The sequence below is a fragment of the Dama dama genome, chromosome 14, assembly GCF_033118175.1.
Source record: "Dama dama isolate Ldn47 chromosome 14, ASM3311817v1, whole genome shotgun sequence".
In the NCBI taxonomy this organism is placed as follows: Eukaryota; Metazoa; Chordata; class Mammalia; order Artiodactyla; family Cervidae; genus Dama; species Dama dama.
The window spans coordinates 42,465,034-42,482,306 of record NC_083694.1 but is presented as its reverse complement, the minus strand read 5'-3'; the positions used below and the strand labels follow the sequence as shown (position 1 = coordinate 42,482,306).

General features: G+C 48.1%; 1 protein-coding gene across 1 annotated transcript; it reads right to left on the bottom strand.

Moving 5' to 3' along the window:
- Positions 1-2,888: 2,888 nt before the first annotated feature.
- ERRFI1 (ERBB receptor feedback inhibitor 1) lies at positions 2,889-17,053 on the bottom strand. The gene is made up of 4 exons (XM_061160476.1): positions 16,891-17,053; positions 6,580-6,775; positions 6,392-6,468; positions 2,889-5,514 (listed from the first exon to the last, which is right to left on the bottom strand). Exons 2-4 carry the CDS (start codon positions 6,699-6,701, stop codon positions 4,331-4,333), a joined length of 1,383 nt encoding a protein of 460 aa, XP_061016459.1. The 5' UTR covers positions 6,702-6,775; positions 16,891-17,053; the 3' UTR covers positions 2,889-4,330.
- Positions 17,054-17,273: the final 220 nt, after the last annotated feature.

Here is a 17,273-nt window from a genome sequence, read left to right as displayed (position 1 = left end):
GAACTATTACTGGGACTGCCCTGGCAGTCCTGTAGTTAGATTCTGTTCTTCCACTGTAGAGGGCATGGGTTTGATCTCTGATCTGGGAAATAAGATCTTGTATGCCTAGAAGTGCAGCCAAAAAAAGGGAGAAATAAAATACAGAATAGCATAATAAATATTTTGATTCTTGAACCAGTGGGTGGAAGTAGTTCTCTTTTCTATGAATTGCTCTAGAAAAATTGACAACTTTCTTGTTTTGACTCAGGGCCCTAGCACTGAAGAAACATCCTCTTAATCTTTTCATGACACAGTTAAGACAGCCCTTGAGACCTAAGGAGAAATAAGCAACATATAAACCAGGTTAAACTTCATTAGAATGTGGAATTTTGTGAGACTGGCAATGCATATTTGATTATTGCAGGCTAGACAGACTTTGAATTTAATATCATTCAGATTTGGGGTTGACTTACAAGAGTCCTCTTGAACTTAGCTTCTGTTTTCTACCATGAAACAATCCCTAATAATAAATTCCTTCTATTTTTTATAGGGCTGGGCCCTGCTCTGTCGTGGTCTCCCATGGATGAGGAACAGAGATTGTGGGAGGCTGAGAGGCGCCTCCATTTCCTGACTTAAAGCCAGAGCTTTGTTACTGGGTATGATCTGTCTTTAAGAGAGACCTCTTAAAGTGGTTGCTAAGAGTGGCTATTTCCTAGACATAACGGCCTTATCAGCACTAAGATAGCAGGCCCAGGGCTGTCCTAGGCCAGGAAGGGCTTAGCATTCGTCCTGCTCTGTGTGCTGGCCGAGCACTGAGTTGGCAAATGGATAGCGTTCTGGTTGCTAGTGGCAATGGCCAAGAAGAAATAGGAAAAGATAATATTTTTGCAGGACTTCCCTGGGAATCCAGTAGTTAAGAATCCGCCTTCTAATGCAGGGACACAGGTTCGATCCCTGGTCGGGGAACTAAGATCCCACATGTCAAAGGGCAACTGAGCCTATGGGCTGCAACTAATGAAGTCTGCACACCACAATGAAGACCCAGTGCAGTCTGCCTCCCACCAAAAAAAAAAAAAAAAAAAAACAAACAAGATAATATTCTTGCCAAAGCAAGGAAAAACTCAAAGGTGAAGAGGAAAACAAATACACAATGAATTAAAGATTGTCTTGACCACAGTGGACTTCCCAGGTGGCTTAGCAGTAAAGAATCTGCCTGCCAACAAAGGAGACATGTGCTCCATTCCTGGGTTAGGAAGATTCCCTGGAGAAAGAAATGGCTACCCACTCCAGTGTTCTAGCTTGGAGAATCCCATGGACAGAGGAGCCTGGCGGGCTTCAGACCATGGGATTGCGAAAGTCAGACAGGATTTGGAGACTAAACAACTTGACCACTGTACAAAGAAAAGCCAGTGCAGAAAGCTGGGGGATACTTATGGCAGCCCAGACCACATACCTGGGACTGCCTCCCACCTGAGGTCCTCAGCCTGCTGTTTCTACCTTGAAGTATTATCTTCAAAGCCAATTTTTCTTCTTTCCCACCGTCCGACGCTCAGATCTCAGTTCTGACAGCCTGTCCTGAAGTCTCCTTGTTTCCAATCTGTTCTCCATATGACTGGCCTTTTGAAAACACATCCCACCCCCATCCATCCTCCGCTTGGACCTCTGGGTGGTACCCACCACCCTTTCCCATTGTCCATCTCACTGTTTAACTTCTGGCCTCTGGAAAACACCCAGCTCTCCTCTGGCCTCTGTCTCCTCTCCTGTCCCTCCCTGTTCACTCTGCCCCCTTCAGCTCAGATTCTACCCCTTCAGACCCTTCACCTTGGGAGATGCAGCGGAGGGAGGGGGTGCTTTGTCATCCTGTCACCACCCCCATTCACGCCTTCCTAGCGTTTGTCACAAATGTCATTATGTACTGCTTCAAGTTCCTGGGTGTGTGTCCCAAGGATGTAGTTACTCAATGAATGTATTGATAAATGAGCTCAAATCCATTTCTTCATTTGTTAAATGCCAGAAATAATGCTCAACTTGTGGGCTTAGGGGGAGCAACAGAGAATCACAAAATCAACTCATGCACCAGGCCCTCATTGTGTGCATTACTTGTTTACAGGTAATTGTCAAAGGCAATTCCTGTAGATATCAACCCCCGCCCCCCTACTAACTTTACCAATGAGAAAACCAAGGTACAGATTTTGAAGAATCCACCCAATGGGTCATTAGAAAGAGCCTGAGCTGGACTTTCAGCCCAGATTATCTGTGTTGAATCCTCACTCTTGACCCTGGCAGGAACTGAGTATAGGCAAGGATGCAGCCAACGTCAGCGGAAGCTTTGCTGTCATGTGGGAAGCTGGAGGGCAGAGGAAAGCAAAGAGAACTAGGCAAGTGACACTAGACGGGAGGGCGCCCTCCCCAACAGCATCTCCGTTTCCTCCTACTTCCCAAAACTGTGACCCTGAGAGGCCGGGGCAGGCTGTACTTCCTTTGGGGGCTTCAGGTCAAGCAAAAACCAGGGCCTTCCAAAGGACCCAGGGCAATCCAGACCTAGTCCTCAAGCCCAAGATGAGACATGTCACGTCCACGTCAGAGCCGCTTCCTTCCTGTTACAGTCCACTTGATGGGGACATCCCTCCTCACAGGGAAACTGCTTCCATGACAACATACCAGCATCAATTCAAAAGGACCCTTTTAATTGTTATAGGTCAATACAAACAGCTCATTTTTGCTGTTGTCTGTATACTACTTAAATCTAAATTACTCAAATCATTTGTGATTTTAGGGAATGATGGTAAATTTCAAGTGTATATTAGACTCTAAAACATCTTCCTCTCTGCTTAAAAGTGGTCAAGTTGTCATATTACTCGAGACACAAAATTGTATAAGAGTGTAGGCAAGAAACATTATTAACGGTGTCATAAATAAGTATTATAACTTTATTAAAATGAAAAGACAATATTCAAAATAATGCAACAAAAAATGAATAAAATCCTTTGTCCAATACTGTACACATAAATGCAGAAATCAGTGCCTTTTTCTAAAGCATGTTTTAACCTTCATTTAGTTCATACTAAAATATAAGCTTTAAATAGCTCAAATAACATCACTCAGCAGTTTAAACTGTAAACAGCTTGTTTAATGTGGAGAACATTGTAGTAAGGTACTTCTGTTAATGAGCACCATCTCTTCTGTGCTGCTCTACACAAGATAAACACAGCAAAGCATGTGAAAGTGGAACATGAGCTTTATGTCTCACCAGATCTGAGCGGAGCAGCCTGCCGTGAGAATTTCCAAAGTAGATGATGTGACCTCCGGTCTTAAGACATACTGGGCTGTTGGTCAGAAGGGTTTTACTTAGAAAGCAAATAATCCCCAGGAAATACTGAAGAGGAACCAGCAACACAAGGCCAGCTTGTGTTGTATTTGTTTATTCATATGCAACTAAAATAGGGGAGGGAAAAAAAGAAAAGAAACCCACAACACACATCTCCGTACAGATACTCTCAACCCAACAGCTGACTGCTTCATTATTGCTTCAACTGACATCCTCAACACTGGCCAAGAGTCTGTTTTTCCCCATGTGTCCTGCGTTTCCTGGGTGTGGGTGGAACAGAGAAGGAATGGTAAGGAAAAATGACTTATTCTGTTACCTTCCCATTTTTCATATGAGACCCGGACAGGTGAGAATACGGTACCAAAGGTGCTGCCATCCCTCCGGCAAGACCTACAGGATTTAGGTCTCAGGACGACTTAAACCAGGCACGTGAAGTCACGGAAACAATGTATGGCCTGCCCTCCATGGAAAAACTGCTTGTAAAAATAAATGAAACAAAACAGAACAGGCCTCAGAGCTGGCAATCTTCAACCTTATTATGCAAAAAAATAATAATATATATATATAGTATTTTATGATTCTGAGCTAAACAATACTGTATTCTCTCCCATTTGCTCAATTTTCAGCCTCTCAGGAGCCATCCTCCAGCTTGAGTTTTATTGTTCTAAATATATATTACTCTAAGACAGGAACTACTGGGTTAACTTGCAACTAGAATCTATGATTTTATCACAAGTGTAGATGCAGGCGTCTAACGTGCACACATATGCGTGTCCCTTGTCCTTCCTCCCTGCATCGCATCTTTAAATGACAGGCTTGAGCAGACTTTTCTCTGACGCTCACACGGTCAGGGATGCTCAGCACCTCAGCACCTCCTGACTAAGCCCTTCCTGTTCAGATGGAGAGTTCGACTCTCTGAGCCTGTGATCTGGACTATTTTCCCGGGGAACCTTGACGGGTCTGGGGAACTGCGAGAGAACCACTCGCTCCCATGGCACCTCTGCTGAGCTGGGACTCCAGGGTCTAAGGAGAAACCACATAGGAGAAATGTTTGCGCTTCACATGGCCTCCCAGGTCCACTCGTGGCTTTAGGTCCAGCTTTTCTGGGGCTGAAGAGATATTGCCATTGGCCAGGATGGGGTGGACGGGGGTGTTCCCGTGTGTTTCTTCTGCTTCCCTAAAAAATTTTTCGAATCTGTCCAGGTAGGGCGGCCTCTCAGGGAGCAGGTAGTAATGCGTGGAGCTCACCTTCTTCCCATTTTCAATGATGGGCAGGATGCAGGGCGCCTTGCCGGCAGCTCCCTCACTGTGCTGTCTCTGCAGGGCTTTGCTGCTCACGTACTTGGGGTCGGGGGCAAAACTCTGCGTGGGGGGCATGACCCCGTTGAGGTAAGATGGGAGGCTTTTGGGGCTTGGGGTGCGGGAGTTGCTCCGGGACAAGGGCTCTCTCGGTGGGACTTTGGGGGGCCTGTCCTCATCGCTGTAGGTGCTGGAGGTGACCTCGGCCGACCACCTTCTGTAGTCTGGCTTGGCCGGCCGGGGAGGGATGGGGACCCGAGGGGGAACTTCGGGCTTGTCGTCGTCGGAATTGGGAGAAGCCCTGTGCACGGAGCTGGAGATCCTGATGGCCGGCTTGTTGAAGGAGCCCGCGGGGCCTGAGTGAGACCTCCTCAGTCTCCGGTGGGCCTGAGGCAGAGGGGGGTTGGCACTCGGCACCCCAGCCACCTGGTCGGGTTCCTGGCTGAGATCCACGGCGGAGACGGTTGGGGTGTCAAAATATGCATAGTTGATCTGTCCGCATCCTCGGAAGCTGCGTCTGCCGGGGCCATCGGCTCTGAAGTCGGAGAGCCCGCAGTCTTCCAGAAGGAAGTCCGTGTCCGAGCTGGTGAGGAACTCGACCTCACAGTCCGTCTCATCCAGGGCGAGGTCCTCGGAGATGGGCAATGGTGGCAGGGGCCGGGAGCCCCGCTCGCAGGGCACTGGGCCAGAGAAGAGGGACAGGGGACTCTTGACGGGGGTCAGCGGGGGTGTGGCAGCACAGACCCCGTTCACCGCCAGCTTCTTCAGTCCACACGCCACCCGGTCCTCCTCCTGCTGCCCCCAGCCTTCACTTGGGGGGATGATGAGGGGAGGCAGGCGGGACTTCGGAGGGGGGCCGGGCTCTGCACAGTGGCTGCTGCTCATTGGGGTGGATCTGGAGGTGCGCCCTGGAAGGAAACGAGAGGTTATAGAGGATGGCCTGTGCTCTCCCCATGGCGGGGACCGGACCCCACCCCAGCAGCCCGCATTCCTGTCACCTTCGGCTGGGTCACTCGTGGTGAAACACCAGCTGCTGGAACGCTGAGCACACCCAGGCAACTGCCGCGGGTGTAATCAAGGGCCTGGAGGCGGGGAACGCACCTGATCTGGTTCAAAGAACAAATTATCTCTTCCATCGTCTTGGCCGTGTGCGCGGCGCACACCCACACGCCCCAGACAGGTTCTGTGACGTGCGCGAAGTCCACGGAAGGTGAGCAGCATGTAATTTGGGGAGCCAGGCCACACCAACCTGGCCATTTGCAAGACGGGCCACCCAGGACACGCGGGGCAGGCCTGAGATAACGAGGCCTTACCCAGCCCATCGCGGTACCCAGAGCTGGTGGACTCACCCGTGATGTGACAGGCAGCCCTTGGCAAAAATCTAAGGGACGTGATGTTCACACCAGAAGGGCTGATGATACACAAATTCGTCTAAGTTTCTGTCAGTACCTGTACTATTCTGTTACTTTCAAACAGGTGTTCGAAGCTAGTAAGGAAGACGACAGCTCGTGTCTGAGGTCCTAGAGAGTTCAGTGTGTTTCCTGGCTGGGGTGGCTTCACGCCTCCACACAGAGACCCAGTGACTCCAGCTGAGCCACCGAGAGCCTGACAAGAACACGCTGACTTCAGGATCTGCTGCCACTAGGGGTCAGACTCCTGTCGGAAATGGCCTCAGTCACTTCCTCATTTAGAAAACAGCACTGGGGGACAGGCTCCCTCGGGGCTGCCAGCCTCCTCTCCCCTTGCCACGGGCACCCAGGTTCTCAGGACGCTCTGGACACGTACCGATGGAGGTTAGCTGCTCCTGCGCCCGCGAGTTCAGACTGTAGGCCATGGTTATCGGGTCGATGTTTAAAAAGCCGCTGAAAGGGAAGGACAGACATCTGGGTCACAAACAGGTAGCAACCACATCCCCTCTCTTGCTCCGACGTCACCCACTCGGGGGCTCTGGCAGCCCCACGTCCTGCACTTACTTCTCAAAGTCGCTGCGGCCACCCCAGCAGGCCTTCAGGCTCCCCAAGGCTTGTCCATCGTGCAGAAATCCAGTTTTTAATGGGACTCTGATCTCCTGAGCAGCCACTCCTGCCATGGACATTGTGCCTTATTCTGGGACGTCTTCAGACTTGCGATGCCCAGGGATGCATACAGTCAACCAGTGGCTTTCATTCCCTGGTGGGGGGGGGGGGGGGGGGATGGGCACAGAGGAGGTTAAGAGCAGTGTAAACAATCCCAAAGCATGAGGAACTCGAGGGGAGAGAATTTCAAGGCCTGCAGAACAGAAACATCCAGTTACAAACTTCCACCCAGTCATGTTTACATTTGCTGCTGCTGCTGTTCAGTTACCAAGTCATGTCCGACTCAGCGACCCCACGGACCGAGGCACGTCATACACTGAGTTCTTACTTTTCACGAGGTTACTTAAATGCAGACATTAGAAGTCTTTTTTGGGCAGTGGTAGTGGTGGTAAATACAGGCTTCCCAGGTGGCACTAGTGATAAAGAACCTCCTTGCCAATGCAGGAGACATTAAGAGATGTGGATTCAATCTCTGGGTTGGGAGGATTCCCTGGAGGAGGCAATGGCAACCCACTCCAGTACTCTTGCCTGGAGAATCCCATGGACTGAGAGGCCTGGCGGGCTACAGTCCACAGGGTTGCAGAGAGTCGGATATGACTGAAGCGACTTAGCATGCATGCGGTAAATACTAAGATGTCTTCAGCCAATGAGAAACAGTCCGTCTCTGGCCAGGGCAGACCTTGGGGGGTTGGGCGTGGGGGGCAGACAGGTGCACACAGAGAGGCCTCACACAGACGTCTCTCGTCTCCTAGCAGACCGACCTGCCCGTGTGTGGTTGTGCTGAACGTGGAGCTCATTCCCTACTCCCTGCACCCCACCCCACCCCACCCCACCCCACCCTGTCCCAAGCTAAGAAAGTCATTTCAGGAATTACTGTGTTCGATATGGCAGCACCACTGATCACGAAGACCCGATGCTTTGATGAAGCAGAGGGTCTACAGCTGTCACCTGATGACCCCACAAGCCCAGCACTTATTTAGATTCTGTATTTCAGGGTTGGGGGGTGGTGGTGGAGGGTGGGGATGGGCCCTGGGAAAACAAATTCTCCAGTCACTACTTGTGCAGGAATCGAGAAGTCCTCACACACAGAGGACACTCACTCCCATTTTCCTGTAAAAAAATCAAGTTCTGCAGGATGACCGGCTTTGGGCAGAGGCCTGGACAGCATCCTCCTCCTTTTTAAAGGCAAACTGATGTCTGCATTCTCTGCATTCTCCCTGGTGGAGTGCCTAGTAATTTATGTGCTGCCTTGCTCCGAGGCATGGGTGAGAGAGGCCAAGTCAGTGCAATTTCTCCTAATTCCCCTCCCTTCAGACTCCTCCAACCCCAGTGGGATGCCACGTTTCTGGAGCCCCCCCTCCCCTCAGCCCCCCGTCCCTCTCTTTAGTTTCCTGTATTCGTTGGCGAGGTGTACTCATGATTAGCACCCATCTCTGCCCCCTTTTCAGATATTCCCATCTGCTTAGAACAAGTTGAGAACATCCCCTGTCGACCCTGTGTGTCACAATGACCCCTTCTGTGATGTGCACATACACTTCATGATCCCGTCTCGTCCTCTTGGCAACTGTGTTTGCACAAACCAAGAGAGCTGGGTGCTGCGCTGAGGACTGTGGGCAACACGAGTGTGAGAGAGATGGGTGTGCGGAGCAGAGGGAGGCGGCACACGGGTCAGGGTTCTGTTTTAGGGACCAATCTGTCACCCGCTACGAGACTGTGAGCTCAGGAAAGAAGCTGTGTCCCAGTCATTAATTATCACCATCTGAACAGGAGCAGGTGCTGGGTAAGTAGACGTTTGTTGAATGTATGTTTGTACAACGCCATCAAACTATTAGTATTGTCAATATCAACTGAATGTATACAATATGTAAGGCACAGAATTGTTTTTAAGTTAAGGGTCTAAAAAAACACTCTGCAAATATTACAATTTTTTTTTTTTTTTCATAAAAAGGAATGTAGAGACAGTAGTTTCAGTGACAAAGGACCAGGGGGCCCAATTACCACTTCTCAGCTTTTTTACTCTCCCAAAGTCAGCTGTTTGAATATACTAGGCAGAGACTTAATCGGTTTATAATATTATTTCTAATAGTCAAACTTTATCTTTCATCACTCTCTAAAGATAAAGAAAGCGGGGGAAACCCATCATTTCAGAAATCTAAGTTATTTAGGGGAGGTCTTTTCTGTTGTTCTTCAGGGTTGGTTTTTAGGTCAGGAACACAGTGAAATGTGTTTTTACTTCCTTTGAATTCAATTTAAGCTCTAAGAAAAAAAATTTAAACACAAGCTTTAGAAAAAGATTTGCTAGACACTTCTTCTCTGTCCCTGCCCGGTGGTTTAGAGTGCTCTTCCTAAGAGATCTACAAGCGCTGGCAGGACAACAGGGAGCGTATCTGCGGTGATAGAAAAATGAAAGGCCAGAGAGGAAGAAGAATATGGTATTTAAGTGGTTTGAAAGCACACGTTTGAAGATTGCCCATCCAGATTACAGGAAAGTGCTGCGGGGGACTGTGCAGGCCCAGCCCCCACCTGTCTGCAGGCCAACAAGAACTACCAGTAATTACTGTGTGTCAGACTCCTAATGCCATCTAAATCTTCGCTTTCAACAGAGTGATTGTGTAACCATCGCCTCTGCTGAAATGGCCTCAGAATCCTGGCCCTCTGTGTCAATGGTCCCTTAACATTCTGTATATGTTCTAGAAAAAGTTATTTTTCGGTCATTGTTTCTATCACCTACTTGTTAGCTTTCTTAAGGGAAAAAAAAAAAAATTTTTTTTTTTTTTTTTTCAGTATAAAAAGAATTGTGTTCACTGAGGCAGCTCGCTTGTGACCACAATAGTGTCTTTGTGCATTCATCGAAGGTGACCTGCCTCTACATTTCAATGGGGAATTGTGAATGGGCTGTGTTATGAAACTGTCCAAACCTCCCACTGGCTCGCACGGGGAGCTCCGCGGCAGTGTCACTGCTCTCTCTCTCTCCTTCTGGAGAATAACTCCCCACGGCGGACTCCCAGGAGGGCAGCCTGCTCCAGGTCCAGAAGCCAATTTCTACAGGGTGTTCCTCAGGCAATGAACTGTGGGTGGGGGACGGAACCACCTGGAATTCTTTTATGCCTCTCAAAAAACTCTAGAAGCATTCAATATGTGTACTCCTTGGAGTGGGGGTGGTGGATCCATCCATTGGTAAACCCGAGTTAAAAGAAATGTGTGCAGAGCTCAAGGAAACAAGCTGATGCTGCTGCATTGTGAATTTTGTCCCCGTACATGTGTAAAATGAGCTCTGCCTTACGATTAATTAGGAAAACAACTGCAAAAAGATACCCCCCTCCCCCGCCCCGGGGAAAACCAGGATCTACAAGTCCAAGATGGCACTAGGTGATGAAATGCAGAAACACGAAACCTGATGGCAATCTGGGCAGCCTAGCACACTGCCCAGGGTCTCCATAGTCTTGGGTATGGTAGCTCTTCTGAAATACGTGGACTATCTTTAGCCTTTTAGGGTTGAAAATGCTGTTCAATACCAATGGCAGGTGTGAACTCCTTTTTCCTATTAACATCATTTTTTTTTTTTATTCAAGGAAAAACAAAGGACAACCCTAAAACCATCTGTTTCTTGAGGTTGCCTCTTTACTTTCTCTCCTAACAACCTGGGCCCCACCTTGAGTTCTGATCCTTGGAAAGGGCTTCAACCCCGCATCACAGCTCCTGAATCCCAGGTCCAGCCCCGGCTCAAGCCTCCACTTTGCATGTCCTATTGTCTGGTAATTGCCTTTCCACTTGGATGGTCCCCTGGCATCTGGAACTCCACAAACCAAACCCCTCTTGCCACACTCCCTTCCCAAACTAGTTCACAGTCTAGGCAGATCACACGTCTCCCAAAGGCACCATTTTTATCCTAAGCCACAGCAGAACTGCGTTGAATCACCAAAGGCCAGAGCTTATTTCTATGCTGTTTTTCTCAAATCTATCTTCCTTCCGTCCTAAGCTGCCTTGGCTATGAAGATCCCCAATCCATCCTACACGCTGGATCTCTGTCCCTGACCTAGCCTAAGCTCAAGCTTAGATCTTCCGCTGCTCAAAGACCTTCAAAGGCTTCTCCATACATGCCGCTCAGCCTACCACTGAAGGCCTCCAGAACAAGGCCCCAGTCCACCTTTTTCAAGCTCTTGCTTCTCCTTTCCCCAAACTGCTGTTAGAAACCAATATGTCCTTCAGGGCAGCTTCTCACGCTACCTTCTCTGTGAACCTGCTTCCTCCGGAAAAGCCAGAGAAGTGTCTCCAGGGCCTGATTATTCTGTGCTGTGCCCCAGTCCCCTTCTATCCTCCTGATTTTCTACAACAGGACTCTCCGCCTCCCCTCCTCCAACAGATCCTGGTCTCATTCATCTCTAACACGTGCTTATTAACCGGACTCTGAGAAAACATTCATCTCATTTTTTTAAAAAAAGTAATTACATGAAAGACTCATGTAATTTATAATATAAATCAGTGAAGAAGGGGAAAAGCACAGATTTGTAAGGGATAAACTTAACATTTGATGACACTGCTCAATTATAATACAAGAAGTCTAGGGACATGGAGCCGGCAAGGAATGCTCACTAATTTCCAAAACCCAAAGTGGACGGTTTTGACACTGGGTAGTAAAAAGATTAGAAGCTTAAATGGTTAACACTGTAACTTTCCACACTGGCAGCTGTTACTACATGCTTGGTTAAATCAATCAGGTGGGGGCTTCCTAACAACAGAAACAATGTCACCTTCTCTTCTGGATTATAAGGCACCTACTGTGTTTTTGCTGCTAAATTTAAGTTCATTTTCCTAAAAAAAAAGGGAGGTACACCCAAAAGCACATTCCACATTCTTTATTAAATAGGTGAAATCACATGCTTTTTGTTTGAGGATAACCTCTTTGATACTGTTCTTTAAAAAAACCAGGCTACCTTAAGACAGTAACCTAGATATGCTTACCTGGCCACAGATCTCATTAATAAATCTCAGAAGCAATCCACGAGAGGGGGAGGGGCACATTTTTGTCACACGACTCATCCAGTTCTGCTCAGTGCTTCCTTATTTAAAAGTGTGATGTAATTTCCTTCTTTCAATCTGGTTTAAGAACCTGATTTCTGTTTATTCAGGGTGATAAATGGTCTTCTCAGCTGCATTTAATAATTACCTCCCTAACAATTTCCATATCCAGGGAGATATCAGGTAACTATATTTAGAGCCAAAATTTGAGAAAAAAGAAAGGCTTCAGACTGTGACAAATACCAGGATTTTAGATTCCACCCCCTCCCCCCACCAAAGAAACCAATTAATCTTTCATTCTGAAAATGTCTAAAATAGTCACCTTTGGGAAAGTTAAAAAGAAAACAAAACCAAACCTATTTTTTCCTGTGATCAGTGTCTACAGCACTAATGGCTGAGCGATCTGCACTGAACATTCAGTCTGGCTGTTCTAGAGGGTTTTCACTTTTATTAGGAATATGAGAAAACTTACTGATTTGCTTTCACCTAACACATTCCGTGTTCACATCTGCTATGGTGTTGTGTGGTCTGAGTTGATTTATTGAAAGCAGAAGGCTCTTCAAAAATCACTGGCTCTAATTCAGGGTGTTTCTCAGATTTTAACAGGTGTGATCTGGCGGGGGGCGGAGGGAGGAGGAAGAGAGGGGGTTGCAAGGTACAGGCCGCTCTGTGGAAGCATCAACAGCTTCACTCTGAATGCCCAGATGACTTACAAGGGTGTTGAATGAAGTTAATAACATGGAACAAAACTCAGTGGTTTCTGTGAAGACTTAAGTGGCCCAGTGCAGTGGGAATGGACATATTTTGTCCTCCTGCAGCTCCAGGCCTGGGATGTAACAGGCCATTGGTAGGTGGTAAAAACCAAGGCGACCAGGAGAATATTTCACCTTCATACTGTCACAGTCAAAGCTGGATGACCTAAGTTCAGGAGCAATTCAGAATATTTTCTAGCTAAGTATTTTAAGAAATGGCAAGCCAATGGAAAACCTATTTATTCAACTCCATGGTCACTGCCAGCCTCTGGACTCCCGCCGTCTCCCACACAGCCCCGGTGACACAGCAGAAACACCCCGCGGCAGAACAGATGCTTTTGTCCTTTGTCCCTTCCCTACAGAGCACCGCTAGCATCAGCAGAACACACAGACACACTGGAGGGAAAAATATTATTCCTTTCAGACACGTGCATGGTAGGTTTCCAAATGTAGGGGATACAGGATTTCTATTCAAATCTTAATGACGATGAGCACAATAGTCTAATGATGGGAAGCGTGTCTTTCAAACTTCAAATTTACTTAACGAGCGTTTAAGTCACCCAGTGGGTAACCTGGGATTGTTACAGTGAACAGAAACCCAGCAAGCATAATCACTAGTTCCCTGGATGCTTATCTGACGGGCATTGTTCTAAGTGGTTTATGTGTATTACCTAATTTAATCCACAGCCCTGGGAGCTGGGTGCCTGTGATTACCCTCATTTACAGACAAGAAACTGGAGGCACAGAGCTGAGGGACCCAGGCTCCAGGCTTGAGCCAGGTTCTCCCACACACCTCGCTGACGGGTGATCTGAGCCACTATGGAGCCCAAGTCTTCCGGGGGCTCAGACAGACTGTCCTGGGGCTCTGTTGACTGGTAACAGTTTTCCTTGGGTAACCTTTAGTGTGTCAAAGTTCCTATTTAACCTCCAGTCTCTCAAATCTCCATTAAGAGTTATTACTTGCAGTTCTGTCCTATCTATCCTCTAAAAGGAGAGGCGGGAAATAAGGTATTGACATATTCTGTGACCACCTCAAACAGTTCTTTGAGACCCTCGACCTTTAGTGACACAGGGACGCTCTGCCGTCATATAATCCGTTTGATAATAATGCAGGTCTGTCTTCACCCATAAAAAGGGGTCACAACATACACCCAGAGAGCCTCCTTTGAATCTACTCCTAGTCTGGATCTTTGTGGGACATTATTACAATAGAGTCTTATATCAGGCTCTACTGTAAGATCCAGAATATAATGATAGAATGTCTTGTATTTGGAAAGTGTTCCACAAATGACAAAACACTTTCTAACATGTCATCCCACTTGATCCCCACAACAACCCTGTAAGAGGCGGCAGGGATCATGATCTCCATTTTGCAGAGGGAGTGAAGTGAGGTGAAGCATCCTCCTATCTGCTAAAGGTCAACATGGTCCAGCATCTTCCTCACTACACTTTCCTCACCTCTCCTTTCTAGAGTGTCTGGTTTCTCCTCCTCTTGGTTACAGGTGGGAAGACTGATGCACAGAACAGGACCTGAGCGCTGGGTCCACTGGGTAGAGCAAGACTGAACTCAGCTCCTGTGTTTAGCTCATGGGTTCTTAAGAGGGCAGGGTTTCACTGATACTTTCACAAATAGCTACCAGATGCTTACTCTTTTTGACTAGATATGACGCTCATCGAAAAGGACACATGGTGCTGCCTAAGGAAGGCCCAGTCTAGCGAGGAAAGAGCTAACAGGCAGGCACGCAGTTTCAGATTGTGGTCACTGCCAAGGGACCAAATGGGGAACAGTAAGAGGACAAGGAGGGATGAGGACCTATTCATGCAGGCAGTGAAGGCAGGCTTCTCTTGCGTGATTTTTCAAATGCGAATCTAAAGGATGAAGAAAATGCAGCCATGAGAAGACTCAGGAGGATAGCATTTCATGCAGGGGGAACAGTATCTTCAAAAGACAACCTGTGATTTGTCGAGTTTCATATGCTGGGGGGGCCTTTATGTAACAAGAGCTCTTGGAACAGTATCTTCTCATCCTTACCTTCCTACTGTGTCCTCTGTTAGACTGTAATGTTTTGTGGAATCATGACACTCTGGAGTTGAAAAGGGCTAACTCATGTAGCCAGAGCCCCATATTTAAAAAATATATTCGATGGCCTTTTGGTAATATTGCCCAATTTGATGGTACAAGGGACTGGATTCAAGTATCAGCAGTGACTCCAAATGGCAGAACTCTTTTTTCCCCTCTTCTGAAATCTGAATCCCATGCTAATTCTCCTTTACCTTAAAATAACTGCTGTATGAAGCTAGTCACTTAGGTTCAGAACCCTCGAAACTCACCAATTTTATCTATCTTTACAAAGCACGTGTTTATGCTTTGCAGATAATGCCAGAATGCCACAACCAGATTTCGTTTCTCTAGTGGGTTATCCATCAGCTTTTAAAATGCGAGACCAAACAGCAGCACCGAAGGATACTCCAGGAACCCTGATGCTGCTGCACTGATTCAACTGTATTCAGATCAAGAGTTGTGCCTCTGCTAGAGGGAGCCTGTGACATTCAAATTCCTGGAATTACCCTTGGCACCACCTTTCCCCTCCTCTGTTCATCTTTCTAAAGAAACCTGATGGTATGCAGACATTCAGGTCAGTTTCCAGCATGTTAGATTGCACCTGTAATTTGGGTGGCTTGCTTTTAAAAGCTACCATTACTACCAGCAGAAGGAAAGAACTACCTGGTTCGGCTTCCGAGGAGCGGCAGTTAAGAGCTCTTTCCACACAAAAACTCAGGTGTACACTGTAATTAAATCTCACAGAACCGAGCGACTAGCGTCCACTGTGAACTTAACGTAGGAAACCCAGTGCATGACAATGCCAGGTCTCCCTATGTCAAAAATACGAATAATTCAGGCATTTCATAACAGCCATTCGAAAAAAGCAGATTTGCTTTCTGAGCTTTATCACTGACCGGTGCAATCCTGCTGAATTTTAAAATGTAAAATACGCTTTCCTGCAACTACTTATCAATCATGAACTAATGTGCAAAGCTGCCTAAGACAGAAGCTGTGCAAGGCAGGGTTCCTGCCCTTAAGGAGTCTACAATCTAGTATGTTGGGTTATACACTGTTAGTCCCAGTGAGTGTCCACAAGAACACACAGCTGAAAAGGAAACCTCTGTGTTTGAAATGAAGGCAATGAACTCCATGCTATAACCAATTTGTAATTCTCTTCAAATTTGCTAATACCTGCAAATGAGCCTGACTGACTGATAACATACTGATAACCAATCACCGTCAGCCTGTTAACAAGGACCTGATTTCTTTCATTTTGGTCTTAACAAAATTTGGTCATTTCCTGAAATGGGTATCAAAATGCCTTTAAGGAAATCTTCACTTACAGCTACATAATTCCAGTGAGGTTTAAAAAATAAAAGAAAAAGGAAAAACAAACAAAAAAACAGAAATGCAGTTTAAAAAAGAAAGCAAGACAAGGTATGGTGAACTTAATCAGATGCCTCAGTCTCCTCAACAAATGCTTTCTCACTGCATTCTTAACAGATTTATAAAAGCTTGAAATTTTGCAGAACACTTGTTCTCCAGAAAAGAAGGGGGGGGGGGGGGGAAGCATTTTAACCTCACCTTTCTTCACCCTTGACAGTTGCCTAGAAACCAGTCTTGCCCTACCTGTGTTGCAGGTGTACCTAAAGTCACCAACACATCTCTTTTAAAGCTACAGTCTCTATTCTGACTGCACTTAAGTTTATGACTAACAATCTATTCATATTTTTTATCAGGTACGAGGCTGGTTTCTTTCAAGCAATGACGAAATCTTAATAAAGACTTTGCAAGCACCAATACAGTACTAATTCTGGTGAAAGAGTCATCTAATTTGTACAAGACTACGATATACATATAAATACACACACGCACACAGGCGAAATATCTAATAAGCGTTCACGTTTCGAACACAATTCTGCAGTTCTTTCCCTTTTGAGACAGCATTTAGGACGTTCTAGCAAAAAATCGCGTTCCTGGGAGGACGAGGAGGAGGGCACCGGGCTGCTCGGATGAATTAAGAACACCGACTGGGGATGACTGTCGTCTCTGAGACCAAGCAGTGGGACCGCGGGTCAGAACCCGCGCCGACCCCGGCCCCCTGCAGCTCTCGGACCCAGTCTGCGGGCGCGCGGTGCGGACCAGACTCGCGCAGCCCCGGGAAAGAGGAGGAAAGAGCCCGAGGCCGCCGCCAACCCGCAGCCGCAGGACCCGGCTCGCCGCTCCCGGAGCCGCGCGTCTCCAGCGCGCCGGGCCGGCCCCTCCCTCCGTCCCGGGAGACTCGCGTCGGGAGACCCTCTCCACGCCCCGGGGACCCGCCCCGCGTCGGGAGCCGCCCGGAATCCCGAGGGGCGCGGCGCCGCCCTTCCCGCCCCGGGCCCATAGGCCCCTTACCCCAGCAGAGCCGCGGCTGCCCCACGGCGCCCTCCCGCGCATGTCTGTCCCGGCTGTCTCAGCGCCTCGGGCTCAGGGGCCCGACACCGCGCAGGCGCCTCGCCCCACGCCAGCCGCTCGCTCCCGCTCGCACTCCAAGCTCGCACTCGGCCGCCGTCGTCGCTACCGCCGCCGCCTCAATATATAGCGCGGGGGGCGGGGCCGTGACGTCACCGCTCACCGCCTCACCTCCGCCGCGCAGCCAATCCCGGCCTCGATCCCCTTAAAGGGGCGATGTCGCGGTCAAGGTGCTCGCGTGGGGTCCACTGGCGTCGGGTGGCCCCTCGCCAGGGAAGCAGTCTTTGTCTCCCGAGGGACGTGTTTTTGGCCTGCTGCGGCTCGGG

Excerpts from the sequence above, each read along its gene's own strand:
- ERRFI1 (XM_061160476.1), bottom strand. The coding sequence starts at position 6,701 with ATGTCCATGGCAGGAGTGGCTGCTCAGGAGATCAGAGTCCCATTAAAA. Across the intron at positions 6,469-6,579 it reads GGCCGCAGCGACTTTGAGAA|CGGCTTTTTAAACATCGACC; the intron begins GTAAGTGCAGGA and ends CTTCCCTTTCAG. Across the intron at positions 5,515-6,391 it reads GGAGCAGCTAACCTCCATCG|GGCGCACCTCCAGATCCACC; the intron begins GTACGTGTCCAG and ends GTTTCCTTCCAG.